Here is a 26399-nt window from a genome sequence, read left to right on the forward strand (position 1 = left end):
GTGTGATCACGGAACTTAGCAAAACCGTCGGAGGTCGATGAGGTCGCCGTTGTATCATCTAGAAGACAGTGTATCCATAAATTTGGATCCAGTTTATCGGGGAACGCAAGGATGCTTTTCCTAGAAATTAAGCGGACAAGTTGTTCGAAGACTGTATCGCGGAAGTGATCACATGGTGGTTTGCGATTTCCGTTGCAATTATTCTGTCAGTAGAGAACCCATCCCAGTAATGTGACTAAAAAGTATTACCAAACAAGTTCTCTCTCCTTGGATTGACAAGAATTGTGATGTTCATGTAGTGCATCAGCTTTGTGAGTAAACAAACCGGATTTAACGGACTTTGAAAATAGGACCGATTTTTACCCCTATTGGCAGTTCGCTTAAGGACATGATCATCACGGAACTGATTTCCCCCACTGAGGAACCTCAAAAGATGACTGGGATTCTCCTAGGTCCAGAGAAGAAAACTGAAATAAGTGAGGTTAGTTCTCCTTGCACGTTATTCAAGAGTAATTATATAATGTTCGCTTTCACGGCGACCCCTTTATCTCGCCTAAAAAGGGGCGGGTCGAGGCGATCGTCTAGTGATGTTGCTTATATCAGCCATTTCATCCCGGCCGGCAACGGTAATGCGTATTGGGGAACTCTCTCTCCGGCGGCGGCCTGCGAGATCTCACATACTGAACCGGGTTGGGTTTTAAGGGGACAGGAGAAACATTTCCAGAGGAATGAGCATTTCAAAAATAGAGGTGTGAACAAAGAATAGATATACTCGTCTTTAAAGGTACGAAAAAGCCGCCTCGCTGAAATTCAAGTCAAAATCTATTGATTCCCTTCTCCACTATAAGTAACTTTCACCGTACTCGAATTCGCAATACGGCCCAAACCATTCGCCTTCCCACTCCCAAAATCAACCACAGCGACCGTCAGACTCGAATCACCAACCTGCACTTCTGTTGAAGCAAATTTTGAGGTTCTGCAAAGAGCATATAATTTATGTAAATCAGATAGTTTACAGGGTGCCCAAAATCAGAATTATATCCTTACGCCGTCAAGTGGAAACCAGTCATTTCAACAAACTTTCTTCCCCTCAATGCCAGCTCTACAAGCCCTTTAAACATAGAATTTACCAAATGCAACAATTGGTAATGATTCGACGTCTTCAAGAATAAAATCAGGAAATCGCAATTTTGATCGTTTTTCAACCACCGTGAGCTTTCGGTCTTGTTTTTTGCTCCGGTCGCTTATGACGGTGTTTATCGTCCTGTGGTTTTTCATCGTAATGGAGATGGAAATTACGGCCTTTCAAGTAATTGGGGGGTGAACTTTCTCTTTGTCCTGAGGATACCACTGCCACCATGCCCCAACTGTTAGTCCCCCTCGTTCCTCGGGTTACAATACCAGCCTGCAAATGACTCCGGCCGTTGTATTTGCGAACCCTCTATCGTCTATGAAACCCACCCACTCAGGCGCGTCGTCTGTGCTGTGGTTATCGGCTTTTACTGGCATGGATGGTTTGATGACTTCGAACTGCATGGAGATGGAAGCAAAGGATTGGTTGTTGGTGCGACCATCCATGCGCCAGACCAAGTTTGAGAGGTGCCGTTTGTGGAGGCGTTTCTCTCTGATGGATGAGGGATTGAAGAGGGGACGCGGTCTGAGGTTGAGGGCGTTGGCTGTTACTGCTATGATGAAGAGGGCCGAGAGCCTCATCGTCAGAGAGAGAGAGAGTAGTCGTGAGCGTTGAAACAATCATTGAAGTGCTTAGAGAGGAATATTTCTCATCTGAAATCATCTGAAATGAGTTAGAGATTCATGATTAAGCGAGTGCGGAGTCGAGATTGGTGCTTTGAGTCTGAAAGCAAACCAGAATATTGGGTCGAGGAAACACTTTGTTGTGGTATCCAATTTGTCATATATATAAGTATGGCGGTGGGCGAGGTTGTTGGCTCTCAGGCCGGTCTCCCTTCCGTATGAAGTAATCTGATGTATGCTGTACGAAATTGCTCTCCTCCAAATGATCTTGGGGGTATGATTGGCTCAGCCGCGATATCGATGTTCCGTTCATCAAACAGGCCATTTAACAAGAATCTTCCTCCAATCAATATCCGTACCTCATAATACCAAGTTACCAGTTGTTTTAGATAATGGGACGATGTTTGTAAGGCCAAGTGGTTTAGTATCTTCCCAGTAGGCGAGGATAAATTAGCGAGCCCCTGAATGCGATTTCAATTCCTTGACTGCTGAATTGGAGGTGTTTCTTTCTCGCGCTCAATGTCTTCCCGGTCGCTACTCAAGTTGACGGCCTCTTCATTAGCCCTGGTATCTAACTCGACCCTTCGAGCGATTTGCAAGGCGACAAGGCGAAAGGGAAGCATCTCAGTTATCTGCTGCAACTTAGCTTGATACTACAAGAATTAACAGATTTGGGAAAGAAATACTTGTTAGTGTGTTAAGAGAGCTAAAAGACGATTCCTAAATCTTGTGTCAAGTCTCTTTAATTGCTGTATTCATTCTGCTCTCCTGATTATGAATTTCCGTTAAAGTGTTGAAGGAGGCACGTGCCCCGCCTCCTTTCGCAGTTTCCATTCTGTTTTCGATGCGGCTCGGCAACCCCTATCACGTCAGCCATTGAATTGCGCAGACAACCAAAAGTATTGCTGCAAGAATTGGTGAAATTAGGCAAGAGATCACTGCAAGCAACCTGGGAAATTGGCTCTGTTCTTGCAAAGCCCAACATCTTCAGGAGCCGGCCGACTTTGGATCTCAAAACTGCAAATGGAAGATAGCCGTAAGTTCCTGCTAATAGATTTCTAGCATGCAATTTTGACTGTTTAATCTGCATCTAGCAGCTCTATTTTGGAGCCTTTGCTGCAGCTCGGAACGGAGCTTCGTTGAGGTGTTGGTCGTTTGCTTACGAGGCGGACCACGTGATTTGGTTCCGACTCCCGATTTCGTTTGCTTCCTTTACCTCTTCCGGCTCGCGACAGCATCTCCCACTTCTTTCTCCTTTCAACCCTTTGTTCGTCGCCACTACTACGTCCGCATCTGCCAAGGCAGCCACCGCGTTTGTTCAGTAGGTAAATAGGCCACCTCCTCCTTTTCGGGAGACTACTCTCCTCACCTTACTGCGTTCCCAGAATCATCTAAAGGTCACCTTCAAGATCCTCACCGGAGTTGTGTCGAGTCGCCCAAAGTAACCTCCGTCTCTCGTCAATACACCAGGAAGCTTTCCACGCCGAAGGATTGTAAGTAACCATCCTCCCGCTTCTTCTAGTCTCTTTGCAACCCTTCAAAGTCTGCAGCACCCAATTCTCCAGAGACGCGAAAGCGAGAATAGCCACCAATATCGAGATCAGCACGCGAGACCTTTGCTCTGCTTATGCCCTGACCCGAGACTCCTGCTAACACGCGCGTTGCACGCAGATCAAGTCAAGATGGCATGCAAGCATCTCAATAAGGTTCGCTTGGGCGAGTGAGTAAATCTTTGATCCCAAGACGCGTCCCGCGATCAGGCTAATTCGTGTAGTGACATCGGTGAAGAGATGCTTTCCATCACGGTTGGTGGAAACGAGACTGGGATATGCCGGCAGACTCTCCTCTCCATTTTCTGAACTTGGCTGACCCTCCATTCAGCGCCAGACATTCTCGATTCACAAGGGTCTCTTGAAGAAGGTTACGAAGTATTTCGACAAGATCATCGCCTCGGAGGATGGTCAGAAGGGCATGATCCTCATGAAGGACGAGGATGCTGAGATCTTCAAGATGTTCTATGATTGGCTCTACACGGTATGGCCCCACGAACAGCGTGACTCGAGCTCGAACTGACAAGCGAAGGGCAATATCCCCAAGGCTCCGACTACATTCAGATTGAGTAGGGCTGTTTCCGAAGCCGAGATGGAGCGCCATGAGACTGAACTTCTTGGCCGATTCGATGCCCATGTCCGAAAGCTCTGCCAGCTCTACTGTCTCGGAGAGAAGTATGAAACCGAACACCTCCTGAATAATACTATCGACACAATCCAGGATGCCTTTCACGAGTATGGAACCGTCTTTGGACCTGGCTTGATATTGTTTGTCTTCGAAAAGACACAAAAGGGTTCCAAGCTCCGCGAACTCTGCATTGCTGCCAACGTCATCCATATTGATAGGGGCTGCGGTCAATTACGTGAAGAGCTCATGATGGCTGCAATGTTGACTGAAGACTTCCTCTCCGAGATGATGAAGTGGATCTCCCGCAACTTCGTCATGTTCGGTCGTCGTCAAGCTGAAGGATTTAATCCCGCGAAGCCTACCCAAGGTTTCAGCAGTAAGTCACCCCACTTGCCTGTCAAAGTAAGATCCACTCAAGAACTCGACCCATGATAGTGCTCAATCGCAAGAAGCTCTGCCCTTGCCACTTCCACAAGCACACGTCTTCCAAGGACGCTCACAAAGGCCATAAGAAGTGCGCCGTTCCGTACAACAAGTGTGGCCATTCCGAGAAGGACGATGACGGAAAGATGGCTACACCTATGGACGCTTTGAATATCTCTCCACAGTAGCATGCCTATGTCTTTATGGTGTCTCGTCATCTTTTGTGGTTGACATTGAGACGTTCGGAGAGCTGTCGTTGATTCTTTGCTACGGTAATGATGTTATGAAGATTGAGGAAACGTTGGGTTGCTTTGCTGAGGAATGATGCCATGGGAGCTGGGGTAATTGATTCGATGCTTGACATGAGTTTATCCGAGCTGTTATATTGATGCGTGAGCTATTGAAACTAGCTTCACTTTACCCTTTTCCCAACCCCTCGTGTAAAATCCTTCGCTTCTGCTTCATGCTCTCGTAGTCGTCAAGTTCACCTCCCTCCCCATGATTCATACAAGTTATGGTAACCCTGCACGTCACGACTTCTAGTGCAACCTCAAATTTCGCACTAGTCCCTATAAATTCAAGTAGACTGCCTCTACATTGCACAAAGGCACTTTAAAATACCAAAAAGGATATTTGAACCCTCCACTGCTAAACCTCAAGCTCTGATTCAATACCCTGCCCTGTTTGTGCCCACCAAAACATGTCCGCATCAATGTTTAGACTCTCTTCACGTACTACTGTGCTCCTTCATCTCCTCACACTTCTCAACCTCGCCGCCGCAATAACCACAACTCACATGCCATTAATCGCCCTCACTTTCCCACAAAACATCACGTCGACGCTGCGAAACTTCACCGCCTCTCTGACATACGCTCCATTAACTCCTTCAAACATCACCTCGACAACACTGGATAATACGTCCATCTCTATCGCGACAAACACTAGTTTCCTCTCCCAGAGCGCTGCTCTGCCAATTCAATACACATCTTCTCCGCTACAGGCTACTACGACGCCAGCAATGCTTCCGAACTCCAGCCTCTCGACGTCGCCAAGCCCTGCCCTACAGACAGCAACATCAGCTGTTCCTCCACCGCCTCCGCCAACATCAATAAAATTATGCAAAGACGCATGTCCAGGAACAGGCAAAGTCTGCGGTTCCCGTATGAAAGGAGATTGTAAAGCAGATACATTGTACTCGTGCTACAATAACTGGGATCCGCCGTTGGAGGGGGAGGATAAGGATTGCAGTATCGTGGATGGGAAGAAGGGTATTTGTAAGTAGGTTCAGCAGGGGTTCTGGGATCGGTTTAAGGGGAGTTTTAAGGATGGCTGTGCGGCTGGTTAGGGAGAGGTGGCAGTTGGGATTGAGGTGAGGGAGAGAATGGGCGGGACGGTGATGTTTTGCAAGTAATTGAATAGGGAGAGGAACGTTTGGAGATTGTCAGGTATTAGAAGAGAATCAAATCGAAGCGTTGTCTTGAGCCTTTGTCTATAGAAGGGCAAGACTTCTACTTTGTTTCATCATCAAAGTATAGAATGGGTTAATTTGTGAAGTTTTGAAAGTACGGATGCAGTTCTGAGATACGATAAGAGACTTGATGTGCTCAAGTCGTGTACGAGCTTTATTGACCAGATATTTGGTCAAATAGCTACTTAAAGAAGCCTTCTTTTATGCCCCTAGCATACCCTAGTCTCTGAGCCCGTGATTCCGCTGCTTCTATGCGGCCTCGCGTCTTCCTCAAAACTTCTACTTACAGAGGAACATGTAATAGAGTTTCGAGTCAGGCCAATGGTTAACTTCATTGGGACCGTAAATATAAGCTGACTCGCAACGCTTCAACGATTCACAGCAACATTGTATCTGCAGCAACTGTGAATGCCGCCAGCTCTTTACACAATCTTCTGCCCTACCGCGGGTATTAAATCTTGGTGGCCAGCCTGTTTCTCGGTGTGAAAGCTTCAATTTCCACAGTTCTTCAACACACAAACTTCTGACAAATCTCACTTCGCGCAACGCTTTCTCTGGGCAGCTCATTTAGCACATATCTTCCTTCAAAAACTCCTCAAAATCTTTTGAAACTTTCTCAAGCGTCAAAGATTCTTCGAAAGGCTTCAGCTCATCGAAGCAAAAGGACTTCCCGGACCCCCTCAGCAATGCTACACCACAGCACCAAATTCATCATTGTACCCGAAAGCCTCTCAACAATGCAAATTCCAACATCATTTATCATCTTCCTCTTCTTCACATTCCTCACACTCGCAACCGCAAAGAACTCCACTCACAACCTCACAGCCACAATCCCAGAAATGGCCTCGGCCGTGAAACTATCCGCAATCGCCGAAATAGCTTTAATGGCAAAGTCCTCTCCCTCCGACATCAATGGAACATCCACTTGCCAGTGTCTCCAGCCGGGCATCTGGTGCGGCACACGTTCAGGCAACGGAACCCTGAACGACATTGTCAGGGGACGTCTAAATGGGACTCAACATGGCGATCACAATGCAACAAGACCTGAAATTAGACAGCAAACGCTAAATGGGACGTGTGATTGGGATACGGTGTATTTGTGTCCGCCTGAAGCGGACCTCGCTCAGAATTCTTTGCCTTGCAGGGAGGACGCGCATGCCGTTAAGAAACATTGCTGGGAGTTGGAGAGGAGTTGGATTGATATTTGTGATTGAGTTGTGTCAAGGAGGATTATGGGTGCTGTACTATTTCTTACTTTTGAAGATTGGAAAGGGGAGTTAAGGGCAGTGTGAAGGGATTCGCGGTACATGGATCATTTGAGTTGCTATTTCGTTACTTTTGCTGGGTTTTGGGGCCAGAATTAGAGATGATGTGGCATTGTGAAAGTAATTTTTTTTTCAGGAAGAATTTCTTTGTAGTTAAGAAACACTCGTTGAATTAGAAAACGATGATCTAGACTTCACTTCTGGAAATGTTCCTGGCAAAACCCCGCTTAGTGATAAACAAGGACCACCTATGAATGTAAGATTATCACCGCGAAAAAAACGCTGCTGCACCTGAGCCCCTAATGCGGCTAGCGCGCACATCTCTCACTGCCCGAGTGAAGCCTGCGCCTGGTCGCAATACCCCTTTAATTAATTAGTACAACGATAATGAGCATTTTTCTAATAAAAGAAATTAATAGAGTTATAGTATAGTATACTCATAGTAGCTCCTTATTCTCTGTTTAAGGAAATGCCTTATTACGGGCAAGTTATCTCAAATTGTAATAAAAACTGCTATTACCCCGCTATAAAAACCGAGATTTTGATATTCGCCAGGTAAAATAAACGCTGCCACTCGCGGCAGCGTTTTTAAAGGAAATTGACCCACCAGACCCTTATTCAGAAAATTTGGGTAGTAGCGGAGGGTTAACTAATAAGGATTCCGTATACTTAATTAATTAATTACTAATTGATTACTTATTAAGTAGTCTCCTTACTTCCATTATTACTAATCTTTATATGGCTTTTCTAAATATATCTTTGAACTAGTAAGGAATATAGCTACTCGCGTATTACACCTCCCAGTGGGGAATCTGGCTATTCTCTAAATAAGCTATAACAGTGAGGGATATATGGCTATTCGCGTGTGGCACCTCCTAGTAGGGAATAAATGGCCATTCTCCAAATAAGCTATGCCAGTGGGGAATATGTGGCCATTCCCAAATGGGCTATGCCAGTGGGAATAAAGCTATTCGCGTATGGGCTATGCTAGTGGGAATATATGGCAATTTCCGTGTGGCACGTACTGGTCACGTGCACAGGCAGCGTTTATTTTCGGAATGAATGATTCACACAAGAGGTCTCATATCTGTCTATAAAAGCCTCACTTCGCGAGGACTTACGACTTTCAAACCTTCTCCAAACACTACAAACTTTTAAGCATCTCAAACGGGCCGGAGTTTACTCTGTTCTTACAAGTCAGTTGCAGACACTCCAAACTGCCATCAAATATTTCTCATCTTGGCAAACTTCATTCCATATCAGCAAACAACAGACACTCAATCACTCCAGGCCTCGAGCACCATTGCACAGAGAAATTGACCCCGAATCACATTTTTCGAGTTCACTTAGTGCCAGTAAACATGCAAAAGATCAATTCACTCTACTTCCTTCTCATGCTCGCCTTCCTCACACTTGTCACAAGCTCACCTGCCACCAACACAGGCCAAGGAGGCTCTCATTCAACCAACTCAATGGAGGCAAGAAGCAGCTGTCAGTGTATTGAACCTGGCCATTGGTGCGGCACTCGCACAGATCAGCGCAAGTTGAGCGGCTCCTGCGACCCGAACACGTTATACCAGTGTGGAAATCCCACCAAATCCTTTGACTGCAGGCAAGCCCAAAGAGCTTGTAGGCAGAATTCAGGCCACAAGGGGGATCACTGCGCTTGAAGTTTCTGGCGTTTGGCTCTTGGATATGTGTTGTCATGTTAGAGTGAAGAGGGGTTTGGAGGGAAATTTATTGATTCTCTGCTGGCTTTTTCGTTGCTTTCATGGTGTTTTTGAGGTCTGGAAATGACAGGTGTTCGAGGAGAATGCATGCGCTTGCGTTTAAGGGTTGGTTGGATTGGAACTTAAGGGCTGGTGTACCTGTATGATATCACTGTGTTGTCTTCGTTGGGGCTAAGGGTCCAAGCCGAGGTATAGATTGGGGACCATGGATTATTTGCATGGCTTTCTCGATGGTTTTATGTTGGTTCTGCAGGGCTGGCTATCTGAAAATCATGCCTTGAGCAATTACTTCTGAGTTTTTGTGTGTGTCATGCCAAATTTGTAAGTCTGAAAGACAAGGCATCCTATTCCTTGGTTAAAGATTCACATTCAATTAAACAATTGGCGCAACAGACAGAACATTTTGATACATAAAAAACCACTGTGATGCTAGAGCTGTGTATAAAGTGAACCATTTCCTCATCAATCCCGAAGGCTTCCCATCTCTAATACTACCACCAACATCAAGGCCCCGAGGAAGTCTCAACGTTAACAAGATCCAAGCCCTTGTTCTGCCCAGCCCAAAGACAAAGAAACACTCCAATCCGAGAACCAACCCCAAAACAGTACCGTATCAGCACAATACTCCAAACCACAATGCACAACCTCACCTGAATCTTTATCGTCATCCTTGCTCTCCACACACTTGCGTCAAGTTCTACATTCCCGGAGCTGGAGCAAAGAAGAGAACCCTGAGAGCCTTGCGAATGTCTCGCTCAAGGCTCGTGGTGCGGTAGCCACTCTGGAAACGGGCAGCTGATTGGGTCCTGTGAATGGGACACCATCTTTAATGCAAGAACGACTCTAGCTTTCCCGGCGAGATCACCGCTTGCGGTAGCGTTGAACAGGGCCGCAGACGCTGTATCGAATATTGCTGCAAATTGACCGAAACGAATCCACAGTTGCAGTTGTTTATTGTGCACGTGGGGGTTGGCGTTTTGATGTGGGTTGCTCGGTTCCTATGCTAGTCGAGAGGTTGCAAGAGTTATGATAGATACAAAAACAGTGTGCCCCTGCCAATCCCTGCAACATCCCTGTTTTGCTCGCGTAGCATTCCTAAAACATGGGTGTACGCCCAAAGGGGAAATAACAGGAGGCCAACTCTGATTAGAATGCATAAGCACCCTCTCTGGGTAAATCCTAGAACGGGTGCTCATGCAATTGAGAATTGGATTCCCTTCTCTTTCCCCGCACTTCGCAAGCTAATTTTTATAATTTTATCGTAAAATAAGGCTTTTTTTCCCGGCTATTCTTTAGCCCCCGGTACACGCACAAAAGGTGGGCAAGACGCACGTCCCTCTGTCCCTTACTTGTAATCGCCTAGGAAGTATATCCTCAAGGATACACGTGCGCTTCCTGTACTTTGTTGAAAATCAGGGGCTGTATACCATATGGCCCACTTTTAAGTGAAGTCGTAATTTCCAGAGTTTTAAGGAAGCTGAGCTTCCATAGAAAAACACCACAATCAAGCTTCAATTCAATACACTTAAGGTATACGTGTGTATACGCTCCTGTGAGGTGCCGAAGGCGCCGAACGGGGTGCCCCTAGCCTATTAAGGTCCTAATATTAGTAGAGAAATAAGCTTTAGAACTCCCAGAACTAGCGCTCTGTCTAGTTTTAACTACGTAGTTTTGGGCGGCGTTGAAGAATTTGAAATTCTAAATTTTGAATGAGACTTGTGATGTTTATTACCCTGTCTACTGCGTTTCTCCATCTGTGGGGTGTTGGCTCAGCAATATTGCAATACACAGGCGCCAATAGGCTCATACTTGCACGCCCGATACCCAGTCCTGGTCTTGAACTGGCTCTCTTTTGGTGCTCCTCATTGTTCCATTCTCTAGCCAGATCGAGTGTTGTGGGTCTGAAACCCCCGCTTCTGCCTTGCTCAGTTGTGGTATTTCCTCAAACCAGCCAGCGATGTCCTGATGTGGGACGATGGGTTGATAGTAGGTGGGCACATGAACGTTTGTGGAGAAGGTGGTTTGTTAGAACGATGTGTACGGACTAAAGGTTGCTTCGTCGTTGAAGTTGAGGTTACGAATTGTCAGTATGATGCCCTTGCATCCAATGAGTACCTTGGCTTTTCTGAACTATATTCCATGAGTTGGGGCTGAGCACCAATTAGCGTAGTGTCCCTCTTCAGCCGGTTTTTCTAACCTCGTATTTGTTCCTTGAAGGGTATTTCGCGAGGAACCCAACATTGATCTTTTATATATATTCCAAATCAGCTCAGAGGGATTCTCAACTTACCCTAGCTTATTTTTTTTGTAAGCTGAGTACACATTAATTTTTCTTAGCAGTTTCCAGAGAGAAGCCGAGGTGGAGCAAGTCCTTGAACTCTTTGAAAATTTCACGTTCAAATTCATGGCTAGTCTGAATTTGTGAAGTCATGGGGACGAGGTTCTTTTGGCAACCCTCCCGAAAGCATGGTCAAAAACAACTACGTTAATAAGTGAAATGGTAAAAGAGTTTTAGGACGAGATTTTTTTCAATACCTTTGACTCATGAAGCAATTTTGGGTGCCGAGCTGTAACCAAACAATCTCCGAGGGCTTTAGTCGAGTGTCAGACTCTAATGAATCACAAGTAACCCATAATTGAGAGCCCAAATCAAGTCAACTCTTGAATAACCAAGTCGCCTAAAGACTTCTTTAAGAGTTTCTGAAAACTCCTTACCTTCTTTCGACGTCTTCTCTACAACAAAACCGAACGAGAACCTATTCTCAAAAAAAACAAAAAGTAAAAAGACTGTCAACCTCTCAAGAGCTCTTAAAGCAAGAACAATCAAAGTCTTTGCTAGAGCTCAAAGGTTCAGTTAGCTGCAATACACCATCGAGAAAATGCATGCAGCAACTTCACTCCTTCTCTCCGTCCTCATATTTCTCGCCTTCTCACTTGTGTTGGCAGACTCCACAACAACCGTAACCACCACCACCCCAATGACGACAACAACCACAATCAAAGTTACCTCCTCAGCGCCTCCAGCTGGCCCTGCCCTTCCCTCCTTGCCTTCAAACACAAACACCCCAAATAAATCCAACACTCTCTCCACTACTCACGACCCATCATGCGCCTGTCTCACCGCAGGAGCCTGGTGCGGCAGCCGCGGCTCAAAATTGCCTCAAGTAGGCCTCAACGGCACCTGCAACACAAATTCACTGTACCTATGCAAGAGCGACGGAGATTAGACACCGCAAGAGTTTCCCTGCACCAAGGTCCTCGAGAGCATCTTCTAGGGAGAGGCGAAGGAGGCAAAGTGTATGGAGGCTATGTTTTACGGTGATTTCCACGATGACTGTAATATGCCGAAGCATGGAGGTTCTTAAGATTAGGGGCGTGTGAATCTTTGGGAGAGGCCTGTGGGAGAGGGGGCCGGGGGGGTTATGTGTTGGGTGTGTTAGGACGGCTGGCGAGGCTAGAGAAGATTGTAATGTATTGTTAATGAGAATGGAACGAAGATTATGAAAGAACTAAATGTGTAAATTTCGAGATTGTGGAATTGCAATGCTGTCTCTAACAGCCAGGCCTACAATACTGTTTTCCCCCCTCCCCTATATCTTTATCTTCCACAGCCAGATCTGTCCCCAGCCAAGTCAATCCCTGCGCAATCTTACCCACTGCACTTCGTGACAATATACTTTAACAACACCCAATTCAACGTGCCCAGCTCAACCCTGTATGCAACAGCGCCTCCCACTCCCTTCCCTCCATGCAACACCACTGAATCCCTAACACTAGTCTGACTCTGACAGGTCCTCAAAGATCAACAGCATCCCACATTCCTTCGCGAGGTCCGCACTTATCCCCCTGCGGATCCTCAGAACACCGATGACTCTCTCCATCCCTATTATAATATGAGTCACATTGGTCTGATATCGGCCCCCCAGTGCTCTCCTTGCAATGTTATAACGTGTTTCTTCCGCAGTCGCCAGTCAAGCCCATGATGTCGGTCCAAGATTCGCACCAGTAGCCGTAAGAGGTGCAGGTGAAAGGTTTTTCATTGCGGAAGTCGCGGGTTAACATAAAGTCTATTGATACCAAGTCGAGGCAGATGAGGAGTAAGAAGGTGAGGAGAGCGAAGATTAAAACGGGTCGTGTTTGCATTGTGTTGTATGGAGGTGATTTATGTTGTGAGAAGAGACAAAGCTTTCGGTTTGTAAATCATGAAATTGGTTTAGGTTTAAGTTCGCAATTTTAGTTCTTTTATTGGGGAGGTTGAGAATGTGAAGCGGAAATTTGAAGTTGTTCAATTAATACCCATTAGTGAGAGGGTAGTGAGTCAAGAACTGAGAGGCTCTTTCTCGTTTGTTCGTAGGCCGTGTTAGTAAACTAAGCAGCTGTGATTCGCCTCCAAACAACCGAGACGGTTTAGAAGATCTTGTAAACGAGGTATCTCCAATAATTGGTGTTCAAAAGGGAGACTAAGAAGCTTCGAGGTTTCTTTTCTACATTCTAGCACCGTTATTTTGGGTATGGGTAATGCTGGGAGAAATATTCTCAGGGGAGGATAGCTCCAGGGTGAAGAGTTGGGGCTAAGCTTGGGAGAAAGCATGTCCTCTGAATGCATAAAGATTCGCCGGATGGTTGGACTGAAGGAAAAAGATACTGAATAAAGAGACATCGAGCATCTTACTCTATCCACGATATCATTTGAATCACTTGGTTCCTCCACATGCATAAAATCTGCCAAGGTCTCCAGTTCGTGTACTCTGGGCCCCCACTTACACAACTAAATACAAGCAGCTGACACATCATTAATGGATCGCAAAAATGTCTTTCAGAATACTTTCAGTATCCGGAACTTCAACTCCGGTTCATATCAAACCATTACCCAACTCTTCTCCCGGACTATCGACATCCAAGTCTCAACGTCTGACGCCATCAAGGCGTTGAAAGACTTTCCAAAAAGAGTGTCGACTTCAAGACTCCAATTACTCCCTCTTCATAAATTCTTCAACAAGCTTCTATCGAAAGGACTACAAGCAACCACATCAACCTCAAGACCCACACTTCCAAAACTCATCGAAATTTGGAACTTCAATTGCAATCCCTTTCACCATATCAATCTATTGAGAATACAATATTGCACGTGAATCCAAAATCTAGCAAGAACTAAGAACAGCAAACGCTCTAAACCTCTTTCCGAAATGGGCTTCACGTCCATCATCGCCGTTCTCACTTCCATCACACTAGTGGCCAGCTCACCCAACGTGGCACCCCCAGAGGACAATTCAAATCCATGCACGTGCATGGAGAAAGGCACCTGGTGTGGTACTCGTGCAGAATCGGGTCAACAACTGCGAGGAGGTTGTCTCCCCCACATGTACCAATGCAAGTTCGTTTGGGGTCTCCCAAGTGTTTATGATCCTTGTCCGAAAAGTGGGCATTGTGTTCAAGGATCGACTCAGGTTCACGGCGGAGACGCTTGTCATGTGTAACCATAAATGAGGCTTTCTAGTGGGGAGTTTGGCTATTCGAGGCAGGATCTGTGTAATTGAGTTTTGTAGATATAAAGCTTCTTGTGCGAAAAAGGCTGAGGATTTTGTAGATATTCGGTTTTGGTAAGGACATTGCATGCGCGACTTTAATGCAAGGACTTTTTTAATTTTGCGATATCTGAAAATTGGATACACCCCCTGCACCAATGCCTCTCCAAAAGACTTTGTCCAATCCATCTCGCCAGCATATGCAGAGAGCTATTTGAGCATTTGGGCTATTAAGAGCATGTTGAAGAAAATGCCGGTCTTCTCGAAGGTGGGAGTGAAATTTGATGTGAAATAAAGACAAAGAAACGCGGCGCATTCACCTGGATTACTTGGCTTGCCTTGCGTTTCCTATTCATTGAAGATATTTTGATTTCGTTAACTTTGGGAGAAGGTCAATTGTGATAATATCGATATGTGGAACTTCTTTAGGAGTCCATCGCGTCCAAAAGATAGATACCTTCAAGTGAACCGTGTTTCGTGGAGGAGTGGTGCAATTTTCATAATGAGAACCCATGTTCAGAACTAACGAGCCGGTGGGCAGTAGTCTGTGCGTTCAGGCCTGTTTTCGGGCATTTTCAGGCTTCGCAAATTCGCTTACAGGCCTTGGAAAACTAAAGTCTGCTTAAATACTTAAAAGTTATAAGATAGCAAGGAATAGTCACGACTTAATATTTAGGGTAAGAGAAGTAAAGTAACTAAAGCATAATTTGATTAATTAATTTTTAAAGATTTGATCGTTTGAAAATTTTATTTGTTAGTAAAATGCCCTGAGCGCACAGACTACTGTCGGGAGGCTCGTAAGAGACAGCGAGGAATAGAGGCAGAAGCCACAAGCGAGCATTCCACAATAGGGGCTCTTTAACCACAACAAATCCTTGCCACATATTGCGGCTTCAAACGTAGACAGTAATTTCCGAGCAAGAATCGATGTTTTCTTCTAAGCAGAGTGACACAAATGAAAAGCCAACTTCATCTACCCGTATTCAATCCCGACAAGCGTCACGGCTCTTTTGGGTGTTGTAATTGGAATGAGTACAATTTAAATCCCTTAACGAGGAAAAATTGGAGGGCAAGTCTGGTGGGCCTCAGTCCTTGCTGACGCCAGAAATAGGTGGACTTCACACTAGTCGAGCACCCGCAACCTGATGGGGGGTGCCGGCAAGACAACCTGGATCGGGGGAAGCTACCGGCGCAAATGAAGCCTATGCTGATCCCGAGCGGAGCCTCTGAACGGGGCCCGCGTAGAGCGCGCAAAGGTGTCGGCTGCCTCTGAAGAGGTGGCTTAAGGTACGTGCCATACCCGTGCGAAAGCACGCCCACTGTTCAAGCGCCATCACGCGAAGACAGGGGAGAGCAGCGACGCAACTGCTCCTGTATTTGAATAGGCCAGCAGCCGCGGTAATTCCAGCTCCAATAGCGTATATTAAAGTTGTTGCAGTTAAAAAGCTCGTAGTTGAACCTTGGGCCTGGCTGGCCGGTCCGCCTCACCGCGTGCACTGGTCCGGCCGGGCCTTTCCTTCTGGGGAGCCGCATGCCCTTCACTGGGTTTGTCGGGGAACCAGGGCTTTTACTTTTAAAAAAAATTGGAGTGTTCAAAGCAGGCCTATGCTCGAATACATTAGCATGGAATAATAGAATAGGACGTGTGGTTGGATTTTGTTGGATTTGAAAACCGGGGTGTCGCATGCAGTTCACAAGCGCAAGGATTTTGGTGTCACAGGAAGGTTCATCGACTGAGTGCGACATCTGGCAGGGCGATAATTTGGATCTATTGCAAAGCTGTCGGAGCGAAATCCAAGTTGGAGGAAGTGAGAGGGGCTTCTCGGGGTAGAAAGGAGGGCCGGGCGACTTTTAACCGATTCCGAGTCCTGTAAATTTAACCTTCTGCTGAATGCTTTCTCTATTTTCTTGATTCCCAGACTTGATTCTTATGCCATTGTCTTTGGGCAGTGGAGCACAATCAGTCCGGCGATACTTAATTTTTTAGTGGCAAATGAGCAACCTCACTCCCAGGCCAGAGCAACAATTACCATCTAATCCTTTCTCGTTAAGGGATCCAGAGTGTATTCGTTCCAATTGAAAGACACCAAAGAGTCCTGTGACTGTATTTATTGGCTCTTACCCTCCCCTGCCGGCATTGGGTATGAGTTAAGTTTTGTCTGATAATTCTTCACTGAGTGGACTGCATTTTGTTTGCAAGGAATTTTATGTATTCGCAACCGGGATATCGTGAAAATTTTCTTGGTTGAGAAGCCTTTTGTTTGAGGTCTCGCTCTTAAATGTTGACCCCTATCTCTCAACTTGCCTCTCCTTCACCTAAATATTCGCTTGCAAAATTGTGCACCGCGTATAATTCCTCTATCTAACACTTTTATCACCTGTTTTTGTTGCACATTGCATGCGATTTATATGCTCATATTGCGATCTAATGGAGTCGAGTCGACGAATTGGCGGTTCAATCAAAAGAAAAATCCCCGTTGACCCACCCCCTACCGCCACCAATTCCCTTCTTCCTTGGCCTTCCTTTTTCGAGTGGAGAAGGCAGTCCCGACTCCCGAGCCGCATGCTCCCGATACTCCCGGTTTCCCTGCTTGAACTTCTCCCGCAACGCCCGCAGCTCTTCCTGAAACTCCACCAAGTCCCACTTCTTCGCGAACTTTAGCAATTCTCCCTTCCTGCTGATGTCCGCATTCTATAGCCCCAATAGGGCATGGGGCCGCGGAAGGTCTCGAGCAAGGTGTTCGAGAAAAAGCTTGAAGGTTTCAGTGCTCTCGGGGATGCGGTATGCCCTCCTCGGTGTTCGGTATGATCGCTCATCACTGCCGATGGGTATGGGAACAAGCTCCGCGTATCTGAATATCTTCTTGAAGACTTCCGTCGCCGCGTCGGTGATCTCGAGAAAGCCGTCATGCACGCGGACTTGGCGGTGGTCTGGGCCGACGTCGAAGTTGATGAAGGTTTGGTTCCAGTTGCTGCAATGCGTCATTTCAGCAGTTAGTAGAACAAACAAGTCGAGCAAGTCAAACGAAGGAAAGTCGATGGAATTAACAGTCAACGGAGGACTTACTCAAGGGAAAAAGCATCCAGAGAGAACGGTACGGCGCCCTCATACATTAGATGTGGATCCGGCTCGTCTGGGTAAGCCAGGTGCTGGTGAGGTGCTCTCTTGACTTCAAGGCCCCTGATAAAGATAAGTCAACAATAGGGATCACGTCTCGAATTGGCTGCATCACTTACTCGGTACAAGAATGGTGTGACCCATGGTATCCAAGGTGGATCTCATCTTCGTCTCTATCAGGGCAATCTGGAGGACATTCATGCCAATTCGGGTCCGCGCAATGATCGGGGTGGCATTCGGGGCCCCAGAGATGATACTGAACCGCATAGAGTGGTTCCTCAGCTTCCATTCTCCGTTTTGCTTCCGCCACCTGCCTCGCTGCGGCTTCTCTCCTATTCTGCTTCTTGATTTTGCGCTTCTGTTGTCGCTCGATGATCGCAGCAACGATAGCTGCATTCGGTGAGCCGTTGCGCTGCCGTCGTAGACCCGTGCTGGCTCCATTTGAGGCCCACTTGCGCTTCATTGTCCGTATCGACTTCTCCCTCGCAGCATCCTTCTTCCTCTGCTTCTTCGCAGCCTTCCTCGCCTTCTTGTCCATGAACACGGGAACATCATTCAAACCTTTATCCGCCACTTCGTGCTTCATTTCCCTCTTCACCAGCGTACGAGACTCGGTTGGCGTGGAGATAGATCCCGTCTCTTTCTTCTTCTTCTTCTTCTTCTTCTTCTTCTTCTTCTTCTTCTTCTTCTTCTTCTTCTTCTTCTTCTTCTTCTTCTTCTTCTTCTTCTTCTTCTTCTTCTTCTTCTTCTTCTTCTTCTTCTTCTTCTTCTTCTTCTTCTTCTTCTTCTTCTTCTTCTTCTTCTTCTTCTCCTCCTTCAAACCCGGTCTCTCTCGTCTGGTCGTCCGGTGAAGATCAATATCCGTTGTGACCGGCTGCTCGTCAACCCCCATCGACGGTGAATCAGCTGCTCTCTCGAAAGGAACCTTGGAGAGCTTGGCCTCAGAACTTTGACTGGAGGGCCAAATCTGCGAGATGAATCTCCTCATGTCGGACTGCTGCCTCGTGATTTTGCAATTGCAACAGAATTGGGGGATGTTGGGGGGCGGGGACGCGCCTCCAGCTCCGTCGCGTCGGAAGTCCCAGCGCATGCACGGGCTGCAAGCCACTGCAAGGTCCCGCTGCGAGTTCGGCACAGGTGCCCCGGAGTCGGGCACCGGGGCGCTGAGACTGGGGGTTTTAATTTCCGGGGTGAAACAAGATGGCGCGCTTGACTCGTGAACGCGTGGGAGACTGAGGCGATGTGACTCTGATTCGTGTGGATTCTGGTGGCAAGGGGCCAAGGGGTTGGAACGAGGTCTGTAGAGAGAGCAAAGGCAGAATAGTGGAATTGGAGTGGGATGATTTTGGGGAAGATTGGAAGGTCGACTTGGTATTGAAAACCATCTTGATCATTCCATTGCACATTTTGTCAAGTATTGGACTTTGGAGCGAGAGAAAGATCTTCCTTGCAAGATGTCTTCATTTGGTAATTATGCTCAACTCCGATGATAGCAATGGGAACCAATGTGGCTCAACCTTGGGCAGAAAATCCTCGAAAACCGAACTCTAAAGCAAATATGTAGCAATGGTATGAATGCGCTGTTCTATCATACAATTTTTCCTCGCATAACGGCGAATGCTCGAACGATGAAGCATCCATGCTCTGGCATGCTAACATACGAAAACAAAATCCGTCCCCTCTGCCCGGCGTTTCCAGCAATACTTATGCCAAAGTGTGCTTGGCGGGAGAAATGACGGAAAGAGAGTTATGCTGGCGCGGTGAAAGCCCTCTTTTTGGATTTTGCTCGCTTTCCACTGCTTCGAGTCAGGGGAAGGTGGTCCTCAACCCGCTCCGAAGCAGTTTCCTCTCTATCTTCGTCAAAGTCAGAGTCTTTGCCATCCTCTACGGCCTCCATCTCCGAATCAGAATAGATCGGCGGTGTAGACTCCATTTGCGTGTCAATACTACCGTCGACCGGCTCTGGCGTGAATGCTTCGTAGAGAGTCGTCGGGGTATCAGCGCGATTGTTGGCTTGTGAATTTGGTGATAATTCATAGATGGGAGTAGGAGTGACATGGTAGTCGCCGGGATCATCTTTCTTCGGATTCTTGGCCTTGATTTTCGTCTTTCTCATGAGCGAGAAAACATCATATACCATGTCCGGATGCGCTGAAGCAACTTCCGAAAATTGTTCCGTTGTCCATCTCAACTTGTCCTTCGTGGTCGCAATTTTGTGGAGGAACCACTTGGCCACGAGTGCGCGCAGTGGCGAGCCTCGATTTGTATTCGCATAAGCATATGCACACCATTTGACATCCCAACGGGGGCGGCTGTTTCTCAAGTAAGCCATGATGAAGTCCATAGACTCATTCATCAGTTTGATCTCTCCGTATGCTGCTGCAAGACAGTAGAGCTTTATTCTGTTGTAACATTCTTCTGCCGATGTGGTTGTGGTGACTTCAGGGAGCTTAGACTTGTAACACCACTCGATGAGCGTCTCGATCGTGTCGCTCAATTCTTCCGGGAAGTTCAGGATGTGTTCATTTGGTTGTACTCGCTTCAGTTCTTCCTTGAAAGCCGGAATCGTGTCACATAGCACCTTTCTGTGAATGAACGAAGGGAGAATCTGGTCGCCAAATCGAAAGAAGATTGCCTCTGTACCAAGATTGCTGCAGAAACAGTCAGGACGTGTGCGATTTGATGATACAACCAACTTACTGTGCGTAGGATAAATTGATTTGCTCGGTATTTGATGTGCGAATGGAGGGCGCAGCGACAGAGTCCAACATGGACTGAGCTGTCGACACAATGGCAGAGCGGCTGTCAGAACCAGGAAGGGCCTCATTGGCAGAGGCATTTACATCTATTGGGGGAGGACTGGTGTCTACTGTCTGACCCGGCTCGGATTTTGGGGTCGGCCAAAGCGGGAGCATATCAATTCGGTGTCTCTTAGATGGAGTTGGGTCCATGGTGGCATCAGAGGACTGGGGCCGCTTCGAAGGCTTGAGGAAACTCGAGGCAGACATCGGTGGCGTTGCAGACGACTGGGTGACGTTCCTGACCGGAATTTCGACGTGGGAGAGTCCCCTCATTGTCGTTGGGGCAGTGGGCGGGATGTTCTTGGGGAGAATTCTGGTTTCCATCGAGATTATGTCCGGATCACCTCTCCAGCTCCGTTGCTGGTGCTGCGAATATTGTGGGCGCCTCTGGCTCATCTTAGAATTCCACTGCAGCTTCCACGTCGAAGGAAAGTGACGATGATGTCAAGGGAGAAGGAGAAGGAGAAGGAGAACCGCCTGCAGGTGTCAATTGATGTACCCCAACACGTGACGATGGTGAAGGCATAAATTTTGGGGTGGAAAGAAGGACGAAGTTCGCGAGTCGAAGCCGAAGCCGAAGCCGAAGATTTGTGAATTTCGGGGAGCTCTTGCCGGACAGGGGATGGGTAGCTTCAGGGCCGCAGGGCAGCCTCCTCCCTGCAGTTTTAGCGCGCCCACCCCTGCTAGCCTTGCCTCGCCTCCACTGTTTCGGGACGACGCATCTACGCGACTTCCTCGGCTCCATTGTCCACAATCTTCCTCAAAAGGAGTAGAATTGAGAAATCACTGTTGGCAAACCTAAAGTGCTATATCGAGTTCCCAAACGAAAGTTCTTGAGTATTGTGCCGTATCTTGCAGACTGCCTTGGTGGTCTTATGGTTTCTTACTTGATGGGACGCAGGAGCGTCCCCGGTGCGATGGCATTATGGATACGAATCCCATTTGTGCACAGAGTCCCCGCCGACCCGTGGCAAGGTTTTGGGGATGCGTTGGGATGAGGGTGAGTTGGGTTGCTGAGAAGTTGTTCTGCGGATATTAAGCGAGGGAAGCAAAAAGGTGGGTTGTAAGCGAGGGGCCCTGGAAAAGGGGTGCGCATTGACCGCCTGTTTCTCGGGCGACCTTGTCTGAACGACAGCCCTCAAATGAGCTCCATATCCACCACCACTTCTTCTCCCCTCCTCAACTTCGCCCTCTACACAACCGAATTTGACCGGTCTTCCTTCAATTGCCTTTCCAGAAACCATTGAAAGCTTCGCTGTCGCAGGCACATATTCTCTCGAACATCCCGCAATTGAGGCCATAGACGAGAGGGCATTGAAAGCTCCATTATCGGCCCACGCGTGGGGGACCAGCACAATGTCAATTCCAGAAGCTGGTAAAGTTAGCAAGGTGGAAGAGCAACTAGCAGAGAAGCCTCTGCTTCCTTCCAAAGAAAGTAAGGTCGGCGAAACGCCATATATGGAGTAAGCTGGAATTTCCCTTGCGGCGACTTCAAAACTCACGCGGTGCAGTGGTGTCGGCACCGAGATGGTCGATGTCTATGTCGGCCCTGGCAAAGCCCTCTTTCGGCTCTACAAATCCAAAATCTGCGCCCGAATCCCTTACTTCGACAAGATGTTCAACGGCAATTTCAAAGAAGCTTCCTCCAACGTCGCACATCTCCCCGAGGACGAACCCGAAGCCTTCGACTTGCTCGCAGAATGGGCAAACCATCCCATACCAACGAAGAGCCCGAGACGGATAAGGGAATTGGTTACCGTCAAAGACGAGAATGGCGAGGAGATGGACAGCTGGGATGCGATTGGATTCTACGGCTTGGCAGAGAAATTCTGCTTGCCGGAGCTCCAGGACATTATCATGGATATGCTGATCAAATACCACAAGAAAAAAAACGAGCTGCCATCCGTCGATTTCACAAAGCGAGCTCTGGAAGAGACTTCGGAAGGGTCACTGTTGACAGATTATTGCACGCGAGCTATGCTTTATGTGATGGAGGAAGGACAGCAGGATACATGGAAGATTGAAGATGTGGCGGACTTATTTCAGACACCGGACTTCACGAAGAGATACCTCACGCTGCAGTGCGAGGAAGGTGCTACGGATCCACGACAGCTCGGGAAATGCGATTTCCATGCTCATAAGGATGGTTTACCGTGTGCCGCACTACCCAACAACAAGAAGAGGATTGCCCCTGAAAGCGAGAAGGCGGATCAAGTGAAGCGGCTCCGGGTTGAAACGCCAGAATCGGTCGAGCGTTAGTTGGGTTTCGCATCTTAGGCCGACCCCAATGTTCTCTTGGCCATGGTCCACCCAGCGCGGGTCTCCCATCCCCAAAAAGAGGCCACGACGCGGATCGGCGTGGTGCATTTCAATTCAAGAAGTTGTCTGTCCCTTGTGGCCAAGCACCCGTACTGAACAGCGGAGTCTCCCGGTGCCTGGGAGTTCTCGGTAGCTTACTCCCGGTCAAGCTACTGGCCAGGCATTAATGTCATTTCCCACGGACCTCACCCCTACCACATCTTGTCCTGAATGATTCGTAAGGTAGGCCATTGTTTTAGACCATGATCTATGTCGCCAACGCCCCATTGCAAGCCATTCAGGACCCGCGCTTCTTCTGCCAAGTCTGGCACTTTGATCGTTTCCTTCGTTCCCTCGGCTACAGTGGCCTCAGTAGCCACTTTATCAACACCTTAGATACATGCTTCCGTGTAGTACAAATCTACTCGGAGTGACATGTAAGTACCGAGGATATGCCTTCTAAAGGTGTGGTACCACTTGTTTATGGTTTGCAGCGTGCTTACAGGAGAGAAGCCTGGAAATATAGGGGGCTTTAGTGGGTGAGTGTGGTAGAAAGTGGCCTGAAAGTGGACTTGCGGTACAAATGCCCTGTAATCCCGTCACTTTATGCCGCAATCTTCGTACGTTTCCGAGACTTCTTGCGGTTAAATATGGTTTGGCTGGAGAGATTTTAAAACAGACTTGTCGATAGTTTGTGGGAATTGTGCAAGTTTGTAGACGGCTCGGAATTAGGGACAGGCAGACTATGACTTGATTAGAGGCCAATTTTCTCATTTCTTTCCTTGCTCGAGGGCAAGCTATGGTGTTGGAACTGAGTGTACGCCGGTACACTGTAGTTTATATACCAGATGTATGTATAGAGTTCTTACCCCGCGTGAGCTGAAAAATCAAGTCGTCAACCTCCAAAACATTGCAACATGTTGAAATTAGGGGCCTGAGGCCCCTAATAGGCTTACTAAGCCCTGGAACGGAACGCCATGGGGCTGTGTACTATGGGGCTTACCTCGTTAGTACCCTGTACAGCTGGAATACCATGTATAGCTGGAATCGGTTCAGCTGGCATAGGGTAATTAGTGCATGTGATTTGGGGGGTTCAGGGCTATATATACGGGCTACTTACCACTGTAGAGCAGCAGTCAATTCAGTATCGTTTACTTGGTCTACATTGCACGCACGTGACCCTAGCTTTATTATTTAGCTAGTTCAACATATGGGACAACCATACGTATTAAGTTTCAAATGATCCTTAAGCGAGGTTTTCCTCGTTGTGTAGTGAACGAGATACTCATTACCATTGTTGGGAATAGTAGGTAGCATGATCTCCAAGCGTAGTCGAGCTTAACGTAGGCAGGATACTGATTCATAGCAAGGCAGCCGATATCTGGACTAGAATTCTTTGTGGATATTATGCTTCAAGACGGAAAAAGGAAATTTTTTGGGATGCACAAATCAAAGGGCTGAGGGGAGAAGGAAATCGTGGCAGGGAAGACAAACCTTTCAGCGAGGCTACAATGGGTTGATGTGTCTTTCTCAGCAGATGCTGGTAGTGGAACCACGTTGCAAATAATGGCTGACTAGTCAAGCATCTCACTGGTAGATTCAACAAAGTACCCGGCACAGCCACTGGACGCTATTGGCTGGCTATAAAGCTGGCCTCGAACCTTTGTCAAGCACCGCGGGCCGCCATGGGATGTGGGTGGGAGAAACCATTTTTTCTCGATCCTATCCAATTCATTTATATACCACTGAACAATGCCTATTGTCACTTGCCAAAGATTTACGTCAAGTATCAACCTGCCTTTGTCAGTCGGTGGTCAACCCCTTCGCGAGGCTCCTGCACCTCAGTCGCAAGCTGGGCCATAACCAAGCAACCTGACTTGCAACCCGTCGACTTTCGGTCGCAAAAATTCATCAAATCCCTTGGCAATTAGCCTCTTTTCTTCGAAGTCCCTTACAAACATGGAAAGCGAGGCCCACTTTACATATGGCCCGCCGCTGCAGGGTCGCAATATACGGCTCATCCGGATCAAGCTCGGTTCCGAGAAGACTACACTAGAGATCAACCTGGTTGAATGTAGGCTTGGGAGCGTGAAGTTTGAAGCCCTTTCATACGTGTGGGGCAAGCAGGCGATTAGACAGCAGATTAAGTGCAACAGTCAGTCGATGTACGTTGGAACGAGTCTCCTAGACGCCTTTGGCGAGCTGGCTCGCCGCCGGTCGACTGAACTCGTCTGGGCTGATGCGATTTGTATTAACCAGAAAGACGACCAAGAAAAGACTCACCAAGTCCGCATGATGCGCGACATATACAAGAAGGCGCAGAGGGTGATTATCTGGCTCGGAAATGAACAGGCCGGCGATGGGAGAGGATTCGAGCTTGCGCAAAGCCTGTATCAGAAATGCGACGGCGAGAATTACAACATGTATGCTACTACCTACGACTTCGAATACTTTGACTGCGGATCCAAAGGAGTTCCCACACCTTTGGGTGATCCGGGTTGGACTGCACTGTTCGCCATCCTCAGCCATCCCTGGTTCAGTCGGATATGGGTTGTCCAGGAATTGCTAGTGGCCCAAAGATCCATTATGTGGCGAGGAGGCTTGGATTTTGATACCGACGTAATTCTCTGGGTGACGATGCAGATCGCTCGCCATAGAGATCTCTACGAGTGCTTCGATATCTTCATGGGCAGCCCGCCGTGCTCGGCCCTCATGGCCCGCAACATCGCAACAGGCTACCTCGAATATAATAGTTTGGGACCGCTCTCTATTTACGATACGCTTTCGCGGTACAACGGCATGGAAGCAACGGATCTGCGGGACCGATACTTTGCGCTTGCTGGTATATCGCTCCTCGACGCAGGCTTCGTAAACTATGAGAAGTCGTATCGCGACGTCGCTTGCCTGGTAGGCAAGATGGCGCTGCTAGGTTTCCCCGAGTATCTGGTCGATCCAGAGGGCATTGAAGTGTTGCGTTTCACGGAGAAGCCTGAAGCTCACAGGTTCCTTATCGAGTGGCTGGCCTTTCACGCAAATCCCCAGAACCACAATCTCGGCCTCCCATCGTGGATTCCTGATTTGGTATCACCACACAGCCCCGGCTTTCTCATGTCCGGATTCTATAACACCCTATATTTGCAGGGCCTCAAGGAGATCCCATCGCCGAAACTGCGACTGATGAGACAAGGTGCCTACTTCGAGTCCCCCAGATTTTCGCCGCCTCCGTGGATTATACCTGTACCCGACGTAAGGAGAAGTTCAAGCTCTTCCACTGAGAACTTACTGACTAGAGCAATTCAGGAGATTGATATAATGGGGGCAGTGTTCGACCGTGTCGGCAGACTGGCTAGCAAGAGGCCACCGTCACCCCGCCTAAGTTTGGAAGAACAACGACAAATACAAGGTGGTCATATTAATATCAATATCCGGGAAGCAATGGAGTCTGTTTCCCTATACGAAACAAAGATGGTCTATTGGCTTTCGGAGATCAGAACTTTGGCAGACCCGACCTTACAAGCACGGAGCAGCATCCTGTCAGGATCACCGGCGCCTTTCAATGCCTTCTGGCGGGCCCTCGTCTATAACCGTGAACCACAGTTCAACCATCAGTCCCCCAACCAGAAGCCAGCGGACTGGCTCGGCATCAGCTTCGGGTATTGGTACCTGTGGAAGAAGCTGAAGATGAAAAGACTATGGCAGGAGAGTATCCTTCAGGAATTAATTTATTCCCAAATTCTAGAAAGGTTGGCAGCCCCGTTTGATGTGGCTGAATGCAGAGTTCGTGATGCGAGGCGCTTCTTTGTTTCCGAGAATGGCAAGTTCGGATGGGTGCCGCTCA

General features: G+C 47.8%; 7 protein-coding genes across 7 annotated transcripts; 5 read left to right on the top strand and 2 right to left on the bottom strand.

Moving 5' to 3' along the window:
• Positions 1–4008: 4008 nt before the first annotated feature.
• K444DRAFT_503557 (uncharacterized protein) lies at positions 4009–4493 on the top strand (the record flags this gene model as incomplete). Its single annotated transcript, XM_024873372.1, has 2 exons — positions 4009–4309; positions 4369–4493. Coding segments are annotated over 2 exons (426 nt in total), but the record flags the coding sequence as incomplete, so codon positions are not given.
• A 563-nt stretch (positions 4494–5056) lies between these two features.
• K444DRAFT_634538 (uncharacterized protein) lies at positions 5057–5724 on the top strand (the record flags this gene model as incomplete). Its single annotated transcript, XM_024883757.1, has 2 exons — positions 5057–5630; positions 5702–5724. The coding sequence occupies 2 exons, from the start codon at positions 5057–5059 to the stop codon at positions 5722–5724; spliced, it is 597 nt and encodes a 198-aa protein (XP_024731285.1).
• Positions 5725–6510: 786 nt separating this feature from the next.
• K444DRAFT_634539 (uncharacterized protein) lies at positions 6511–7038 on the top strand (the record flags this gene model as incomplete). The annotated part of the gene is made up of 1 exon (XM_024883758.1): positions 6511–7038. The coding sequence occupies one exon, from the start codon at positions 6511–6513 to the stop codon at positions 7036–7038; it is 528 nt and encodes a 175-aa protein (XP_024731286.1).
• Positions 7039–16824: 9786 nt separating this feature from the next.
• K444DRAFT_667466 (uncharacterized protein) lies at positions 16825–18450 on the bottom strand (the record flags this gene model as incomplete). The annotated part of the gene is made up of 3 exons (XM_024887298.1): positions 16825–17316; positions 17412–17525; positions 17582–18450. 3 exons carry the CDS (start codon positions 18448–18450, stop codon positions 17037–17039), a joined length of 1263 nt encoding a protein of 420 aa, XP_024731287.1. The 3' UTR covers positions 16825–17036.
• A 759-nt stretch (positions 18451–19209) lies between these two features.
• On the bottom strand, positions 19210–20659 carry K444DRAFT_634541 (uncharacterized protein; the record flags this gene model as incomplete). The annotated part of the gene is made up of 2 exons (XM_024883759.1): positions 19210–20113; positions 20163–20659. 2 exons carry the CDS (start codon positions 20657–20659, stop codon positions 19210–19212), a joined length of 1401 nt encoding a protein of 466 aa, XP_024731288.1.
• Positions 20660–21619: 960 nt separating this feature from the next.
• K444DRAFT_634542 (uncharacterized protein) lies at positions 21620–22522 on the top strand (the record flags this gene model as incomplete). Its single annotated transcript, XM_024883760.1, has 2 exons — positions 21620–21726; positions 21775–22522. 2 exons carry the CDS (start codon positions 21620–21622, stop codon positions 22520–22522), a joined length of 855 nt encoding a protein of 284 aa, XP_024731289.1.
• A 1998-nt stretch (positions 22523–24520) lies between these two features.
• K444DRAFT_487621 (uncharacterized protein) lies at positions 24521–25825 on the top strand (the record flags this gene model as incomplete). Its single annotated transcript, XM_024873146.1, has 2 exons — positions 24521–24673; positions 24710–25825. Coding segments are annotated over 2 exons (1269 nt in total), but the record flags the coding sequence as incomplete, so codon positions are not given.
• Between the last annotated feature and the right edge of the window lie 574 nt (positions 25826–26399).

Source organism: Hyaloscypha bicolor (genome assembly GCF_002865645.1).
Source record: "Hyaloscypha bicolor E unplaced genomic scaffold K444scaffold_135, whole genome shotgun sequence".
Classification (NCBI taxonomy): Eukaryota; Fungi; Ascomycota; class Leotiomycetes; order Helotiales; family Hyaloscyphaceae; genus Hyaloscypha; species Hyaloscypha bicolor.